This window comes from Solea solea, chromosome 13 (genome assembly GCF_958295425.1).
Source record: "Solea solea chromosome 13, fSolSol10.1, whole genome shotgun sequence".
In the NCBI taxonomy this organism is placed as follows: Eukaryota; Metazoa; Chordata; class Actinopteri; order Pleuronectiformes; family Soleidae; genus Solea; species Solea solea.
Window position 1 is genome coordinate 11,521,389 of NC_081146.1, and position 18,290 is coordinate 11,539,678.

The 18,290-nt window shown below is 41.9% G+C and overlaps 1 protein-coding gene across 6 annotated transcripts in view; it reads left to right on the plus strand.

Annotated features, from left to right (window-relative positions):
• Positions 1-844: 844 nt before the first annotated feature.
• The window catches only part of ptprub (protein tyrosine phosphatase receptor type Ub), a 152,950-nt gene continuing 135,504 nt past the window's right edge, over positions 845-18,290 (plus strand). For 4 of the 6 annotated variants that reach the window (XM_058647567.1, XM_058647571.1, XM_058647569.1 and 1 more), the window contains exon 1: positions 845-1,125. In XM_058647567.1, the coding sequence (XP_058503550.1) occupies positions 1,056-1,125 (70 nt within the window). In that variant the 5' untranslated portion in view covers positions 845-1,055. The remainder of the gene's footprint in view (positions 1,126-18,290) is intronic. The other 2 variants (XM_058647572.1, XM_058647573.1) reach the window with 1 other exon arrangement.

Genomic DNA, 18,290 nt, shown 5'->3' on the forward strand with positions numbered 1-18,290 from the left:
CTGTCTGCTGGTTAAAGGTGTGTTAGTACTGTTCTCAACATGTCGCTGTTGTTTTCAGACTGATAATCCAGTACCTGTGCGTGTGCATGTTGACAGCTGTTAGGTCAGTAAAGTTAAGAATTAACTTTAAGAAAAAATTAAAATTAAGCCAAATAGATGAAATGGCAGAGAAACAGAACATTTTCTGTGTCTCCAGAGATGCACAACGACACAGATATGTCTGTTTTTTGTTACACGGGACATGAAATTAATTTTAGACAGATTAACCATGGCCACACGCCTAAAACCACCTCTTACCAAAGGCCTTGCCTAACCTTAACAATTACATGTCTGGCACTCCCAAGGCTGGACCTACACTGCAATCATCAAACATTAATGCATGACATGAATCCCAACCCCCAAACCTTAACCCCATAATTGAATTCTAATCACAATTTTCACTTAAAAATCCATTTTAAACTTCAAATAAGTCATAAGTCACTGAAGAAGCTATCACCAAAACATATCTCCACTTTTAGTCATTTGTGTTCTTTTTTTATCCTAACCTTCAGCTAAGAACAACTCAGATCTTTGCCCTAAACTTAATCGGTTCTTCAGAAATGAGATTCTGCCTCATTAGGACCAGGTTTTGGTTTCGACAAGGTCCTGACAAGGTCAGAGTTTATGCTAGAAATGGTCCTGAAGAGGTAACACACACACACACACGCACAGTTTCGCTTGGCCGATCTTTGAGCACCTCAGTGTCGTTGCTGGTTTTAGCCACGTGGAGGCGCCCGTCTCTTACTTAGGAGCAGCAGATGAGAGGAGGTTGGGGAGGAAAGTGGGCTTGGGAAAGAAATCTCTCCCCTCAACTGTTTACCCTGACGTCAGTTTGCAGAAGTCGCTCTGCTCTGTCTCCCTCAGTGTCTCTGAAACTCTTCTCTGTGTGTATGTGTGTGTGTGAAAGAGAGAGAAGTGACGGGGGGAACAGATGAGCTCGGCTCAGTGACTTCCTCGCTCGAACCTCGCGGAGTGAATGAAATGACACATTCAAAGTGGACTACAACAGCTACACCATGAACACCTGCGCCTTTCTCTTGATTTTGACTGTTCAGATCTACGCCGATGGCATCGAGGGACCAACAGGTAAGACGTGTCTTCATTTTTAACCTCCTAAACGCTGCTGGGAAGTTTTTAGACGAGGATGAAACTCCACTGAAAGCATAAGCGGAGCGAGTCTGGTGAAGGTGTCAACTTTGTGCCCTCTTTCCCCGGCACGTTGCTGCGTTCATTTCCCTTCCTCTACTGCTTCACAATGACTTACTAACGGGACGATGTTGATTTCCCCAACGTAAAATAAAAAAAACCCCACAATACCAATAACCAGTAATATGATAACTTTGTAAACAGCTATGCTAAGTGTTCTAATATTTTAGCATGAATGTGTCATTTAGGAAGACTACACCGGGGCTCGCAGGGGAAAGCTCTCCCATTTTCCCCAAACAACGGTCCTCTCTGCTGCTCTCTGTCACCGTGAAAGGCTCCAGGTAGCCTGGAAGGTGTTTTCACTGTCATTCAAAGTTAGGAATTAGTTCATTGATTGAGACAATTTAGACTGCACTACATTGTTTTAGGCAGTTTAATCAATACGTGGGGCATGAATCACCTGAACCCCAACAGCCTGATCCAGTCAGTGGTGACATCCAGAAACCTGGAGCTGCTCCACACTCAGAAGGAGTTGATGTTTTAATGAGGATTTGTGATGCTTTTTTTGGGATTAATTTTTGATTTTTGATTACCACTTATCTGGGTCCTGGTTCGTGGCCCAGCCACAATTCTCATAATAATAATAATAATAATAATAGTAGTAAAAATAAGCCATTATGCACCATCAGAGGTGGGTAATAGATTCAGCATGAGATCCAGTGTCTGTGATGTGTCTCCTGATGTGGTGAGCTGTCTCTGGTCTTTCGGGGTTGTTTAGTAGTGGAGGAAATATGTGAGCAACCATGGAGGATTGTGGCATGGTCTTTCTGATAAAAGGATCCAAATGGTGAAATTGTCTCCCTAAAATAACCACACTCTGACTTTCCACTGTGTTAAGTTTTCATGCTAGTCAGATAGATACACACATTTTCTAAAAACTGGAAAGCATGTGAGAGAGGTAAAAGTAAATAATGTAATTAATCTTGCACTGACCTATTTATATTCATTTGCATTAATTTCCCCAAATCTGCTTTTATTCGCTGAATTCCATGTGAGTGCACTGCTGTTTTTGTACATATAGTTGCAGGGCTGAAATGACTTGGTCCTGTTTGAATGTCTTTGTCTCTCTTTCTCTCTCACACACACACACACACACACACACACACACACATATGCATAATGATCCCCCCGTGGCTCATAAAACCAGGCTAATAAGGTGGTAATATCGGTAACATTTCCACTGCAGGCTATATAACAATGCGACACAGTGCTTGTCACATAAATATTGGGGGAAAACAGCTTGATTATTTTGAGATCAAGAGGATATTTGCCTTGACATTTGGCAGTGCTAACGTGCTAATGCAAAAATGGGAAAACATGCTAATGATTGTTTATATGTTGTGAGAGAATCTACAAACAACAACAGGAATAATAATAAAAAAAAAGAATAATAAAACCCACATAAACAGAACGGAGCACATCATTAAGAGAAAAGGGCTGGAGGATTAAATCACAGACAGGTAATTAAAAGAGTTGAATGGATCAGTGAGGCTTCGCTACAGCAGCGTGAGAGTGTCTGTCAACAAAGATTTACGCGGCGGTGTTTTATTTCAGTCGTGTTGCAGGCCTTGCAAGCCATCTGTGCCTGTACCTTCCCATTAGGCCAGAGTTGCCAGTATCTGTGGCTTCTGCTCTGCATGGCTGCTCCACCTGACCTGAGTCTCTTCATGCTTCTCCACCCGCCTGCGTCCTGTAGGTGGAGAAATTAAGGAGCGTAAAAACAGCCCCGGAGCGTCTCCTTTGATTAATACCGCCTTTATTTCTGCCACTGGGTGAAGACCACGCCTTAACCTTGAGTTAGAATTGCATACGCATACAGGGGTTTCTTATCTTTCTTCTTTTACAGTCAGATTTTTTTTTTTATATTTTTATATATCCATGTCTCTTTTTTGTTTTGGTGATCGGTGCAGGCTGTCAGTTCAGGGGAAGTGAAATCATTAGAGGCCATGAAATATGACGGCTCTCTGCTGTGGAAAAAAAGGGGGAACATTTTACACTTGCATCACGTTTGTTCAGACATAAAGAAGAACATGAAAGTCCATTTCCTATTTGTATCTGTGTGTGTGTGTTTTTCCCCCCTTTTTCCATGATGCTAAGCCCAATTTGACACCTGCATTTCTTTGATGCCTCTTTTGGGAATAGAATAGGATATTCATTTACCATCTGTTTTCTCTATTAGTAGCAAATGCTGTCAACTGTGTGGTGTAATTATGCACTGTCTCAAGACTCATTTCCCAGTTTGATCTGAAGTTAAGTCAGCATATCTGTTTCACTTACTTCAGTGAATCAGATAAGACTTGGACTGAGATGAGATAGCTCAGGCTGTCTAAGCATGGCATGGGATGAATAATTCTTAAGGGCTTTGAGATTACGCCACATAAACATTAGCAGCGGCACTGATGGATCTAATAAGGGACCTCCAGCACATATAAGCGTAGAAATCATATTTGAAGTGGTATTTTGGTAATCAATTATGTAAAACCTAAATCTCAAACACCTCCTGGTGTCTGTTTGATGCTGGTCTTTATAATACATAACAAACCTCCTAACTTTGGACAGGAGGAGAAAAGAAGACATCTTCTTTGGTTGCAGAACAAGTGGTTGATCAGGAAAATAAAACTCTTGATTAATCAAAATTAAAACATTGTTAAGAGAAGCCAAAAAAGGGTTAAATGTGTTGAGGAAAAGATCACGTTTGCAGGCACCGACACATTATTACATACAGGAAACAAACCTCCGGAAAAGTGTACACAGATTATAGATGACTCTACTTAAAATGACGGCAGTTCTGTAACTAAAATGACCACTATTGCTAATTTGAAATGTAGTTATCCAACAGAATTATATCGACTCTCTTTAGTTGTGATTATAGTACTGACTGAAGGGGTTTATCACGGTAAACGGTCATGATTGTTATATTATTTATAATCTGTTGCTGACTTATTGTTTCTTGTGACATGTGTTCACTGTAAAGCAGTCGATGACCATCCAAAGCTGGGCACATGTGTGCGGCCTCATTGACCCTTGCCAGTCCTTGTCTCACCTACTTGCTAGTTGCTTGTCGGCTGTGTCCAATGTGTGTGACTGCATTTTTTTTTTATCTCCGACTTGATACTTGGGCTGTGTTGGTTTCGTCGTTGTTCTTTGCCGTCAGCCGCCAGTCCCTGGCTTAACAGACATCTAATTGAATTGGGGTGAAAACAAAAAAAAAAGAAGCTGTGAAGAGTAGAAAATGTTGGCTTACGCCACAGAGCTGCGGCAAAGCCACAAAATGGAAGTAGCCCATGCCATCAGCTGCAAAAAGAAGGTGAGGGGCGGTAGGAATTGAGCCCAAAATCGGACTTTTGAAAAAAAACCTGGTTGATTTCCATCTTTGCGGGATTGCAGGCAGTAATTCAGAGAGCAGATGGAAAACTGGGAGGAAGGAGACTGGAAGGGAAGGAAAGGGGGGTGTGGGTTAGATGGAGAATCTGAGCATAGCAGAGGGATTTATTCAGATAAATTGTCATGATGTTGTTTTTTTTTGACTGAGGAACATGGCAGGACTTTTTCTTAGTGTGTGTGTGTGTGTCAGCCATTCTGCCTTCGACATGTGTGAGCGGGTGATTAAACAGGGTGCTTATGATAGGAATCCCCTGTTCTGAAGCCCGTCTCTTCCCATCTCTGTCACTGATCCATTGTAATGTGTGGCTATGTGGAGGAGAGCCAGCTCCTGATTGACTTACTCACCCTACACGAATGAGAGATGAAACATATCCTTCAACTGCAAGTGTTCAAGGGATTCTACTGAATGACGAGTGCTCCTCATCGCTGGGAGCACGTGTCCTATCAGGGGCCTCCTCTGTCTGGTCTCGTTACTCATTTCTTCATGATGCATCTCACCTAAGTTTGTGCTGTGCTGAGTGTGCAGGGTTCTTTTTTTTTGTACGAAGCAGCAGCCCACACACATCCTGAGATTGTTCTGCTTAATTAATCCTGCAATAAGCATTTTGCTGTTCTGTGTTTAATTATCACGTGTTATTGTTCTGTTATTAGTCCCCACAGATTTTATTTGCCTTTCTTTAAGGTGCTGGGAGTTGAGGCGTAGTGAGGCAGAGGATCGTTTGCCCTTCAGAAAGGTGGAGAGCAGGGTACAGTTGCCATGTTTCTGAGGTAGAGAAAGAGCAGGTCATTTGCCTTTGAGAATAGCTCTAATTCCTTGAAGCAGGAGCGTTTCTGCTGCCAGTGTCTCTTCTGCCATTTAGCACAGACTTAATCGGTGTGCCCGTGCTCCCTCGTTAAGTCTCGCTGGCCGATTCTGCAGGTCAACAGAGAACTCGGAAAGAAAACCGCTCAGAGGGAAACTGGGCAGATATGAGATAATTATACCTGATAGTTATTATCCTGTCAAGGTCCTTTTTTTATTGAAAGATAATTCCACAGAGAAAACCAATGGGAAACCAAAAAAAAGCAAATGATCTCTCAGTGATGAAATTAGCATGGTAACAGTTCAGTGGTGCACATTTCCATCAGTGTTAAGAAGGACGTAAGTCAAATGATTGTTGTGTTATAGTGCTCCCGTTCTGTTTGACTGAACCCTTGGCATAGCATTTTCTATTTTTCCCTCATCGTCATTTCATTTTATGCTGCTTTTGGCCAGGCTTCTCAGATGTGATTCCATTTCTTCTGCAAGTGATGCATAGACGGCTTGCTATTTTAATTAAAAACTTGCACACTGTGCCATATGCTCTGAATGTTTTTGCATACTGATGAAGGTACAGTATATGAATGTGCAGCGTTTGTGTGCACTGCTCTTACATTTCTCTATGTGTCTTAATCAGCGATCTTCTTCATCAGGGCTTTTTGGCTGCAAGAGCAGGAAAACGGGCACTGAGGCCCTGCCATGCAGGAAGGTCTGACGGTGCTGAGTGTCTCAGCCCTGACACTAGCAGGGTCTGGAGCTGCCACCAGGTTTACCGTGACACCTTCCAGCACATTGGAAGAGATGCCAAGACTGAGAGATTTACAGTCAGTGGCTAGCCTTGGCCTGTCTCTTCATTTTCCCAGTGCAGCAACAGTCAGAGTGCAGGCTTCTTCTGCCACAGCCAGGTGTTATTAATATGGTATTGATCTTTCAAACTCCTGCAAGTCCATTTTACTTAAATCTGATCAAAGTGGCATCCTGTCTGTGCCCTGCGAGTTTGATGTAGTAGAGGGAATCAGCCTGCCTGCCTGCCTGCCAGGACATGTGCGATGTAATCACACACACAGAGCTGGGACTGTAGCACATGGGGAAGTTGTGTGCACTGTGAAAAGTAGACATCTTCAGTCTGACACATGAAAGCGTGAGCCTCATTTCAGCAAGGAGGCTGCATGTATTACACATGAGCTACAAAATATCCTGTTGATGTGCTGGCCTAAAATGACAGGACTATTACACTCATTATCACTTAAAAGCATATGTTTTATTTGAGTAATGGACATGGAAATGTATCATATAACACAGATGGGCCAGTGTTTATATCCTGCGTATAAAGAGCTTGATGCACTCTATTGTGGACACACACACACACACAGATGTGTAATTATCCAACAAAGAAAGATAGAAGCAGATCTGTGAGTTGCAGCCATTTTGGTCCCTGTGTTTTCATCCCCCAAGGTAGCGAGCGCCAGACTGCAGAAAGTGGGTCTGTAAGACTGATGCTGCGAGTGCTGCTCCTTATCCACTACCCAGAGGAGAGAAAGCCTTGTGAGCGGTTTATATTTAGCCCACTGGCCGTGTTTCAGGTCTTTACCTTTTCGTCGATGTCAACACATTTACAGCCAGATTCCTCAGGCCCTCTGTTGTGATGCATGTGGTGTGTAACAAATGTTACAGGTCATGGAGTCAGGGTTCAGGATCAGGTGAGGATTGTGGTGTAGAAATCGGACCCGTTGTTGAGCTGTGGAACCCCCATTCATGGCTGAACTGCTGACACTGAAAGTCAAAACGCTTGTCTTCGGGACATTTGTCTTTGTCTCGGTGTACTGGATGAAGGCTTCAGTTGACTTTGTGCCATGATGCTGGCTCTTTACGGGAAAGTGGTATTTCTGGTTTGACCAGCCACTTCTGGCAAGTCACAGAGACCCAGACATGAACCTGAAAATGTCTCCAGATATCGCCCTGGTGTATCTCATACTTTATTAGACTGACACTCTTTCACATAAACTTTATTAGGACAGTGGAAATGGAAGAGCATTAAAGGGTAACAGAGCATGGTTAATGTGTAGTGTACAGATTTAAAAGAGCAAAGTATTTGAAAGCTTCACAGCATGAAATCTAACTAAAACGGAGCTCCCTTAAGAAAAGGCCATATCTGCTCATTTATGTTACTGCTAGTTTACACTGCACGACCCTGTTTTTCTGTTCAAGTGAAGGCGTCCACTCTCTCTCTGTGCACCACAGTCACGTGTTTCCATGCACTGTTAAGTCGAGCTACGGTTTAGCCAACTACGCCGTTTAATTAGACTTCCGTCCTTGTCACAGTGTACAAGAACTAGTGGGGATTTGAGTTATTTAATGACATGTGTCCACCTCTGTTATCCTAGGTGGTGAGATGCCCCCTTTGAGCTTGATAGTATTAGGTGGTTTGAGCTTGCAGAGCATTAACTTGGTCTCCTCGTCTGTCCTGAGACGTACTAATATGGATTTTGGTATGCTTTTCTTGCTGTTGTCTTCCTCTTCTTCCCCACCAGCTTCCTTTATTATTGACTGGGCAAAGCGTGGACATAATTTGTAGGCCAGCTTCAATCCGACTCGATGTGTACATGCAATAGTAACTCGACTCCCATCACGACACATTATATAGGTGTGTTAGTCTGTTAGTCTTGTACAAAATCAGTCGGACAAACGTGTTTTCACGTATCTTAAAAGTAGGGATGAGCCGATGCGATACTCAGTATCTGTATCTGACCGATACTTGTGAAAATCACTGGATCGGATATTGGACTGATAAAAATGTAAATTCTGATACAATCAGTTGTGAAGAACATTTGTTACACATTTGTTACACATTTGTTACACAGTCGGACTGATATCCATATCGGTAGATACTTGAATTTGTGATATCGGTATCGGTATCGGACACATCCTGCTTGCTGCGTGACGGCACTGGGACAACTGGGTTATAGATCATGGCTGTAGAGGCAGCACAGCTGACACTTGGTGGTCTGTGAACAGGCTGATATCAGAGATTTCTGTCTTAAATCAATAATGTGATGTTGACAGGCCTTGTTTTTACCTGGATGGTGTTATTGTTTTTTTTGTGGCATTTATTTGACATTTTCCTGCTGCAGAGAGTTGCATGCTTTTTCATCACAGATCCATTTGGGAAAAAAATGTAATATATTTTTTAGAATTCATGCTGTTGTTATTGTACTTGGGACCACGGGCACTTTGCATCAATGTGCTATTTAAAAAAAAAAGAAATGTAAACAGAAACAGAGGATATCCTCATTATGGGAATGTGCCGTGACGTAGCAGCACACCCGCAACAGAGCGCTGTTTGGGCTGATAATATTTTGTGAAATGACGCTAGTGAAGAGAGTGTGGGAACTCGGCTGGTCTTGGACACTTTGTTCAATGCAGGTTTTAAGGGAGAAAGAACAAAAGCAGAACCTATCGATTTCTCAAACACAGCCTGTCACAGTCGGATTATTGTCTTCTTCCTTTTGAAGCTCTCCTTTCGTTCCTACCTGACCTCCCATCACAATCCTTCCCACTTTGACAGGCTGCTGTTTCAGTTGTTGCTCAGGGGATTATCAGAACATTTTTCATAATGCTAATAATGATGAAATAGAACTCCCTTACCTCCTGGGCTGTTACACTTTAGTTGTAAGACATTTCAGGGACATGCAACTTGGGGCTTTCCACTCTGTACCATTCCCCTCAGGTGGTGGTATATAGTATCTATGATTCAAGTCACTCATTAGCAGCTGATTAAATGAAAACTGTGCCTTATTATTCATTCCTTTTGACAATGTGGCATAATTGCCTGAGGGCGAAGGAACTGAATCTTTTTTTTTTTTTTTTTATTGCTGCCCAGTTTAGAAACGGGAAAGAGTTCCTGTCCAAGAAAACACGTGCCCTTCATCTTCAGATCACTGTGCTATTATTGTGTTGCTCTGAAACAGGTACAATACACATCCTCATAATCCCCGCACATGTGCCTTCATGCTCGGGGTCTATTTATACAGATCCAGAGAGGCGATCGACTTGAATGCCAGGTGCAGTAGCCAGGACGAGCGGTTCCTCAGGTCACTTTGACCCTGCACCGCCCTGCGGGAACCTACTGCTCCACTGGCCGGCATTCCTGAGTGACAGCTCGTCAAACTGTTTGAAAGAGCTTTGTTTTTTTGTTCCTGTGATGTTCACCTGACTACAAAAGGCTTGGAATGGGGAGAGCTCAGGGGTACATGGGGAACACTGAGGTGGGCCTCGACATGATCGAGAGTGCTAGTGTGAGGAGCCTTTAATGTTGTCTTTTTGAAGAGACAAGGGACACTGCTGTGTTTTTTAGAGGACTCTCGTCATCCACAATGAGGGCCTAGGTTTGGAGGGTGATTTACACTGTGCAGATTGTAAAGCTAATTCGGGCAATTTTTGGGCTAAATGAAATGTATGTATGTATATATAAAAATATGTATTGTTTTGGCTTGTCATCCATACTAAACTGCCACAAAAAACACTATGATTATCATGTGAAGTGGGAAAAAAAGGGAAGTTATTTTCCATTGTGAGGTGATATTCTGTAAATCTGTTGCCTCAAGGGTCATGCACAGGCCCAGTGGGGGAGATATTAATGCTTTACTGTTGTTTTCATTGCAAACTTTTACAGAAAAGTCAATGTCTGCAGTCTACTGTGGCCAAGAGGCAGTGCCCAGTTTGTGCGTGTGTGTGTGTGTGTGTCTCCCATTAGCGCAAAGCCAGAAATATGCAAGAATGTCCACACAAACAAAGAGAGCTTAATCCAAAACCTCCAACAGAAGTTTATAATTAGCATTTAGCCCTTTTCTCTCCGTGTGTTTGAGTTGGTGTTAAGGGCCAGATTGGTGATTGTTCCCCCCTGATTATATGTAAATATTTGCTGAACTCCTTTAGCCATTTTGAACTTCCGTAAATCATGTGGATTATTTTGAAGCTTTTGTTTGCTTTATTCCTCCATCATGTAATGGGAAAAAAATGCACTCTGTGCTCAGGAAATGTTCTACTGATGATGAATATATAGCAGCTGTGTTTAGAGAGTAGCTGGAGTACACAGTGTGTGAGACCTCGGAGCAGGTCGGGCCCGGCCTTTGTCTGCCGGGACATTCAGGGTAATTAAGAATCAGCTTAGAGTGGGATTATGGTTGGAAGTAGACTGATCACAGGGGACAGGAAAAAGGCATTAGGAGAATGGTGGTTAATATGGGTATTACTCAGCTTAGCAGTGGTATCATGTGACAGTAAGACAACTGACAATGGAACCCTGTTGATGCTCAGATCCCTTGCTTTGCACTAATAGGCTTTCCTCCAGATAGCTTTGTTTACCCACAGTGTGCTTCACTCCACCTTCCTGCTTTATCTTCCTTTCTTACTCACTCATTCAAAAACTTTTCATAATTTGTCTCAACCTAATTATAAAATGGTAATATTCTGCTGTACACCTCCCTGAGGTATTTTAACAGTGTTCGTGTGTATTCGCCTTACACCAGCACCTTTGAAATTAAACATGCGTGATTGTTCATCTCTCCTGTGAATACAAACGCACTTGTGCTGTTTTTGAGATATTTTTGTGGAATGTAATTAATGTTCTCATTAACCGAGTGAACGAGCTGTAAGGTAGAACTAAAAGCCTGATACTCTCGGGTCCTCGCCCTCCTCTACATCAGGAAACATGGTCACTGAAATGGATAGCCTGTGTTTGTCCTATGGAACAATGCGTAGCAAGATGGTTTTCTTGTTAGCTCATCCTTATGCTGGGATGTGAATGCAGAGGTAACCTGATGCTTGTAGCCTCTCCAGCACCTCCTTAAGTGAAGCCATTTGTTGCCCTTTAAAACGATATGGAACCATGCCAGTGTGAATAATAACAATGTGGGGAAAAGGTCTAACCCAACTCAGAAAGGTTACATTAAATGGTTCACATATTATTACACATATTTGCAAAAAAAACCATCCTGGTTTCATCTCACTGTGTTATTAGTCAACATTTCCACAGGTGGACATTTGGCAGAAATATAAGGCATGACATGACACAGCAATGCTCTGTGTTGACCTTCCTGAGAGGGAGCAAGGTATTGTTTTCTTCAGTCTTTTAGAGTTAATCCCATCAGAGGGACGGCACAGCATGGAGGGCTAACTCAGTCACATCCGATGCAGCGCAGCCAGAACAAGAGGCAGACAGGAATGTGTTTGTCTAGCTAAGTTGGCTTTATTCACCCCTGACTGGAAAAGCAAAAGAGGGGAAACTCCTCCTTCATTACTTGACTTCTTAATAACATTTTGAGCCAGAATAGGAGGTGGATGTCTGCTCCTCTGAGCCCCTCTGTCTGTGGAAGAGCAAGACAACTTTTTGATTGGGATTCTGTGGTGGTTTGGGAAGACACAATAGTGGTTCAGGCTGTCATTATGGCAGATAAATTAACTAGGTTTACCTCTCAGACGTGGGTTCCTTGCTTGACTGGTTGTCTGTTGGCTTGGTTAGACACATGTGCTCCTGGGGAAACATGTTCATTCAGTGCTGCAGCCATGGAACTGAGGATTTATCCCAGTCCAGTGAGTCCCTGCGGCGCCACAAACGCCTGCTGAAGGATTTAAGATTGCATTGTCTGTCTTCTTTTCCCACAGAGATTTGGGAAAAAAAAGAAGATATTTTTCTTTAGCTGCAATAAATGTCTGTGTCTGAACCTGGATACATTTTTGTTGGAATTAATAAAAGGAGTAGTGTAGTTGAAAGGTCGATTTCGGTGGATGTTTTATTGGAAAGAAAAGTTGCAAAATAATGTTGTGCTCGATTATTGGAAGATTGATTCTTGTCTGACATTGAAATCCAGGGCCAGCCCGAGCATTTTGGTAACATTTTAGCACTCACACACACACACTAGAGATGACACAAATCAATTAACAATTGTAACTTTATTTGAAAACACAAAAAGAAGAACATTTGCAAAGAAGATTAACTAAAATGTTGAAAAATAAATCAGTCGTATTTCAGTAATGAAAAACATGAACAGATTATACATGTATTATTATTTATGTTTGCCAGCAAGCAAATAGAAAGAAATTAACCTTGAAATGCTTATAATTAACAATGATTTCATTACTTTCTAATCAATCAAGGAGTTTATTTGATGCGTACAATCATATACAAGTTAGCTAATAAGCAATTAAAAATAACGTCTTTTACTTAAAATCAGCATTTAATGTGATAACGATCACTTATATATCCCTGACTATAAATACAGTATTTATATTCTGCAATATTACACGTATCTGCAATACAACTGTCACTTTGCACAGTTTTATTTCTCACAAATGAAACTTTTAAAACAGCTTCATCACTTCACTTTATCTTGTGCTTTTTTTTCCATCTCTATTTATTCTTTAGGTCCGGCCTTTCAGCGGCCGACTGTGTCCATAGCAATATCACAGCCCATAGTATTTCCCAGTTTTACATCTTTCATACTACCAAGCTGTTAACAGCACATTTGTGCTGATGTATTTACTATCCAGCCCAAACCGGGCATTTCCTAAACATCATGTTCCAACTGTATAACTGATATTCTGCTTATGTTAAGAAGAAATAAACAGCCAACATGTTTGCGGTTCGTGCTCGTTGAAGCATTTATGTGAAATTTAGGCTTTTGGACCATATTGGATTTTTTTTTTTCCTTTTTCCGATATCTGATCCAGTTGTTTTGACATAAAAGTCAAAGTATCGTGTCAGCTCATCGCTAGGCTGGTATAATATTTCTAAACTAGTTTAAAATTTTGCCAAGAAATTAAAATAGACTGGTATCCCCAATTTTCCCATCATCATCATCATCCCCGCTCCCTAGCAGTAGCAGTAAATGATGCAAGTCTCATCAGTCACTTGCAGCTTTGTTAATCAGTTTATGTAGAAACATCATATAATGTTTACACATTATAACTTTGCTTATTTCTAATGCAATACAAGTTGGATTTAGCGGCACAATACTGTCGACTCAGGTTGCTTTCATTCTGCCAGAACCTGTCATAATGACAAATGTTGGTTTGCCTGTTTTGCATAAAACAGCAGGCAACAGGTAACAGCTTTGACACCGGACCAGACCAGCAAAACAGAAAATCGATCCAACTCTACATGATGCAGGTGCTTCACAGTAACCAGTCGCCATCTGCTTGTTTTTCCTGAAGACTTTTCTTGTGAAGCAGCTGCGGAAAGTGTTGAGTCTGAATCACTCGGAGACAAACATGGAAAGCATCTGCTTTCTCACATTTGTCGTCAGCTGCTGTTTTTCTCCCAGCGTGTTTCGTTGTTGTCGTGCATTGTACACTGTTTTTGTACACCCCTCTCATGTCTTGCATCAGATTAATTTAATTGAAAATGCCTTGACTGACTCTGACCTTGAAGACACTTTTATAGGCATAGGAAAAAACATTTTGAAAAGACATTTCACTCAGTCAAGGTGACCTTGATTCACCATAATGAGGACAGACCAGAAGAAAGTGTGACTCATTCTCAATTTCTTTATCTGATTCACACAACCTGTTTTCTTCAGGAGCGTTTTTAAATCTGCCAACTTTGAAGGCGATGGGGAGTTTAAGTTCAAGATTTGTGACTTCTTGATGACTTCAGTGCAACAATAATGCTTGATTTGAATATATGTTTGCGACTTTGCTTCCAAATCTAACCGGTAACTTACTTGTAATTGTGCTCATGCTGCATGATAAATAATGGCTATAAATATCCTGTAAATGGCTTGAGTCTCTTTAGTCCACAGGGAATTGTGAGATGACTGCCAAAGAAAAATCGTCCACTTCACCCTGTTTTCTGACATGCAAAGCAAACAATTACCGTTGCCCTTTTGGTTCTTGTCATTAATAGAACAAGAACTACTTTTCTCAGCGCTGTCTCTGTCAGATCAATCTGTGTGTCGGGGATTTTCTGTACTTAAATTCTCTCATTTCACTGCTCCACTGCATGCACCACCTTCCCTTCTTTGCCCTTGTCCTCTCAGTCTTGGAGCTTCTCATTGAGTTACAGTATGCTTAGTGTCTCTGGTTTAGTATTCGAGGCAGGGTGAGCACGGGCTCAAAGCAGACTTGTCTTTGAGTGTGTGTGTGTGTGTGTGTGTGTCTTCAGGCCTCCCCAGGCACTCATTAAGCAGTTGTGTGCAGGTGTGTGTGTTTCCGGCGGCTGTGGTGGGGGAGACATGTGTGAATGCGGAGGTTAAAAGGCCTCTGACAGAGACATCATTTCCAAGCCTGGGGCAATGGGAGAAAGTAACTTCATTAGCTGGTTCTTGCTTTACAGATTAATTTGATTATACTTACCAAGTCTTTGATGGCAACTTTGAGTACACCTCACATCTCCAAATGAAATTTGTGCATCCTTTTTTTTTTTGTTCTTGGTCCATGTTTGTGTGTTTGTGTGTGTGTGATGAAGAAAGGGAAAGTAGGAGGGTCAACTGAGTACACCTGGGACATTTGGCTGCTCTGCAATTTGCAAAGTGACTCATCTCGGGATAATGAGCATGTACCAGTGTGTGTTAAGTCCTCCTATAATTTGGTTGATGCAAGTCGCACTTTTGCATAATTGCGTGCTTGTTCATTTGACAAACTCTTCTTTAAGATTTCAAGCACATGACGTGTTACAATTTCCTTTTATAATTTCACAAGTGTAACTGCCAGTTCTCCCACTTTGACTGCATCTACAGTATCTCTTATGTGTAATATGCATACACATTTGCAGTCATGCTTTGTCATACACAGGGCCTTTATTTTCACTGAGGGCAAACAACATTAACCTCTTTGGACCTCACTCCCCTCGTTAGGTGATGAGGATGGCGCAGCTTTACAGGTATCTCAGTGCTCTCAAGGTGCACCATGGGCTATAAAATTAAATTAACAAGATCCTGTATGTTTTATCTCATTCAAAGGGAATCAGTTCACAGAAACATAACCAGGGGTCGTATCTTCATGGCCGTCCGCGCAATTTTATTGTTTCCATTCTCTCAGACTTTATTGACCAGAAAATGAAGGAGTTATTTTTCTACAGTTAGAGTAGAAGTGTCTAAGCTCCTCGCGAGGAACAACATGCTTCAGATGAAACACTTTGCACACACATCCTGAGGGAGCGGTGGCAAAGGACACTTTCATGGATGGTCTCGCTTTAATCCTGTAATATATTGTAAAAGACTCCGCGTCCGCACTCACCTGGTGAAGAAGAACATTTCTGTCTCTCTGTGAATGTGTGGTTTTGAGACGCACATACACACACAATCATAAGAAAGGCTTCAGTGTCGGTGCAGAGTAAAAAAGTATTCCTAAGCCCTCTGTCTGAGTTCTTGTGAGGGTATTTTTTGTGACTTACAAATGCCTCAGAAAACACACACACACACACGCACACGCATACATGCAAACTAATGTCATGTGCACCCAGGCTTGTCATCCCCACAGTCATGTATCCTGGTCAAAGTGTGTGTGTGTGTTGGGGGGGGTGGGGGGTAGTGGGTGGCTGGGGTTGTCAGGTGAACGTGGAGAAATGCAGACACATGGAGATGAGAGGAGGGAACAAGGGGAAGAAAAATGCACCATCTCACATGTCCTGCCAACAGCCGCCCCGCTGTTGTCAGTCTGGAGCTGACAGGCCACATTCAAGGGGATTCGGTGCAGAGCTGCTGCTTTGATGAAATGTTTTTTTCAGGAAATGAGGAAAACTGAGCTCACTGCAACCTCCCGCTTTGAGGAGACAGAACATGACCCTCGTGAAGATGAAGTCGTCCTGGAAAGGATTGTTTTGTTTCCTTTCCTCGGTCATTGCGTAGCGGAGAGATGTTACATACGTATTATAATGAGCTCATGGACACGTATGTTTACAAGTGCAGATTATAATTTCAGGGAAATTGCAGCTCAATTCCTCGACTCCATTATCCTCACACTGTGTGTGGCACACGTTTACTGTAGAGCCACCAGGCACCTGCAAACCTAGATAGACAGTCACTTGAGCAGATCATTAGTGGTTATATCAACATGAAAGCAAATTACACACCCTGCCATGTTATTATCTCAGCGACCACCATACTCACATTGTTTGGGCCTCTAGCTGAATGCAGGTTGGAGAGCTTCCTGTCCCAGGCTGTGTTTTCCATGCCCTCGTTTTAGAGCTGGGGATCAGCCGCCTGTGTGGAGAAACACTGCCCTCTCTCCATGCTTTTGGTAAAATCATCCACATCACAAAAATAACTTGCCGTTCCCACTGGAAACCCAGCTGGCAATGGTCATGTGACCAGGAGGTGATAAAAGAAAAATTTCCCAGTGGAAAAAAACTGTGTGTGCTTTAAAATGACTTAGATTGTTCAAATCACAAAACAAACTTAGACAACTCTAAACAAGTGCAGTACAAAATGTCTTTTTGCCTTTTCTCTGTTTTCTCTATACAAAAACATTGAGTTCATAGCGTTTTAGTTTGGGCTCTAGTTTAGTTCCTAAAGGATCAAGATTAGGGCTAAAACAATGACTTGATTAATCTACAAATAATTTGATTGGCGATTAATCGGTTTTAGTTAATGGGAATTTTTTGCTCCGTATAACAAAAAACAACAACAACAACAAAACATAACAAAAGACAAGACATTTGACAACATTATCATTTCTAGGTTTGAACAATACTGATCAACATTTTCTGACACATTTTTAATGGATCAAACGATTCCTTTATTTTGTCTTGATTATAATTAATTGCACAAGTTCAATAGTTTGTATACACTTGATTGAAAGTCTATTTTATTTATTTTATTTGTAATTCACAACTGTTTTTTAGTACATGTTAACAATGTAAAGCAATTTTTTCACTCGTGTATCTTGAATGGGAATCAAATGACTGCAAAAACAGTTTATTTGAGAAATGCAATAACCTGAAGGTTACACTGTGTCACCTTCACAAATGTTACTCCGGGTTGATACAGGTTATGTATTGTGTATTAGGTTAGGTTAGGTTATGCAAATAGTGACTCTGTGACACCAGCTCTGCAGCTTTATTTATTTATTTATTTCACTTCCTGACGAGGTGATTGAACTGCAGTCTTTTTCCTCATGGCATAGTATTCCAGTGGCATTGTATTCATTTTTCCTTTAACTGCACAGGCCACACAACAACCGACTGGATGTGAAAAGAAAGGTTGGCCCTTAATTAATCATGATTAACACGTTAATGCTGACAGCCCTAGAAATGAAATAGTGTGGCGTTCTCCTTCAGCATCTGCTGGAGGTTTTCCTTTTGCTCGGTGCATTCATCATTCAGTCTCATATCGTCTCTTAAGTCCCCTCTTGCTCTGGCATGCTCAGCAAAAGTCATTCTTACCTGCAGGAGGAACGAGCACCGGGGGTTAGAAAAGGTGGTAATGCTGTTATAATTCACCCGACTTTGGCTCCCTTTGTGGTACTTCTCTTTTCACACGGTGCTCCATTCACATCTCGATGGACCTTATCCATTCATCTGACACCATTCCACCCTATCGGACCCTCAGGCTATATGTTCACTGTGGGCCTTTACACGGCCGCCTCCTCTTTCTATATTATTTTCAGATGTGCCATGGCATGTTCTTGGCAGCATTGAGAACTTTGTATGTTTCAGTGCCCACGGCGCAGAGCAGAGTGTGGAATTGAAAATGTTTAATTTCAACGCCACGCTTCAGATACGTTTTCAGGAGTGTCACAGAAATAGCCACAACCACAGCTTTTTTCATGTTCATGTGTGTAGTGCCGTAGTTCTCGGACTCTATTTTCAGAGATTCCTTCTCTTCTTGTCCTTTCCTTCTGTCTCTCAGCCCTGCTCTCCCACTTT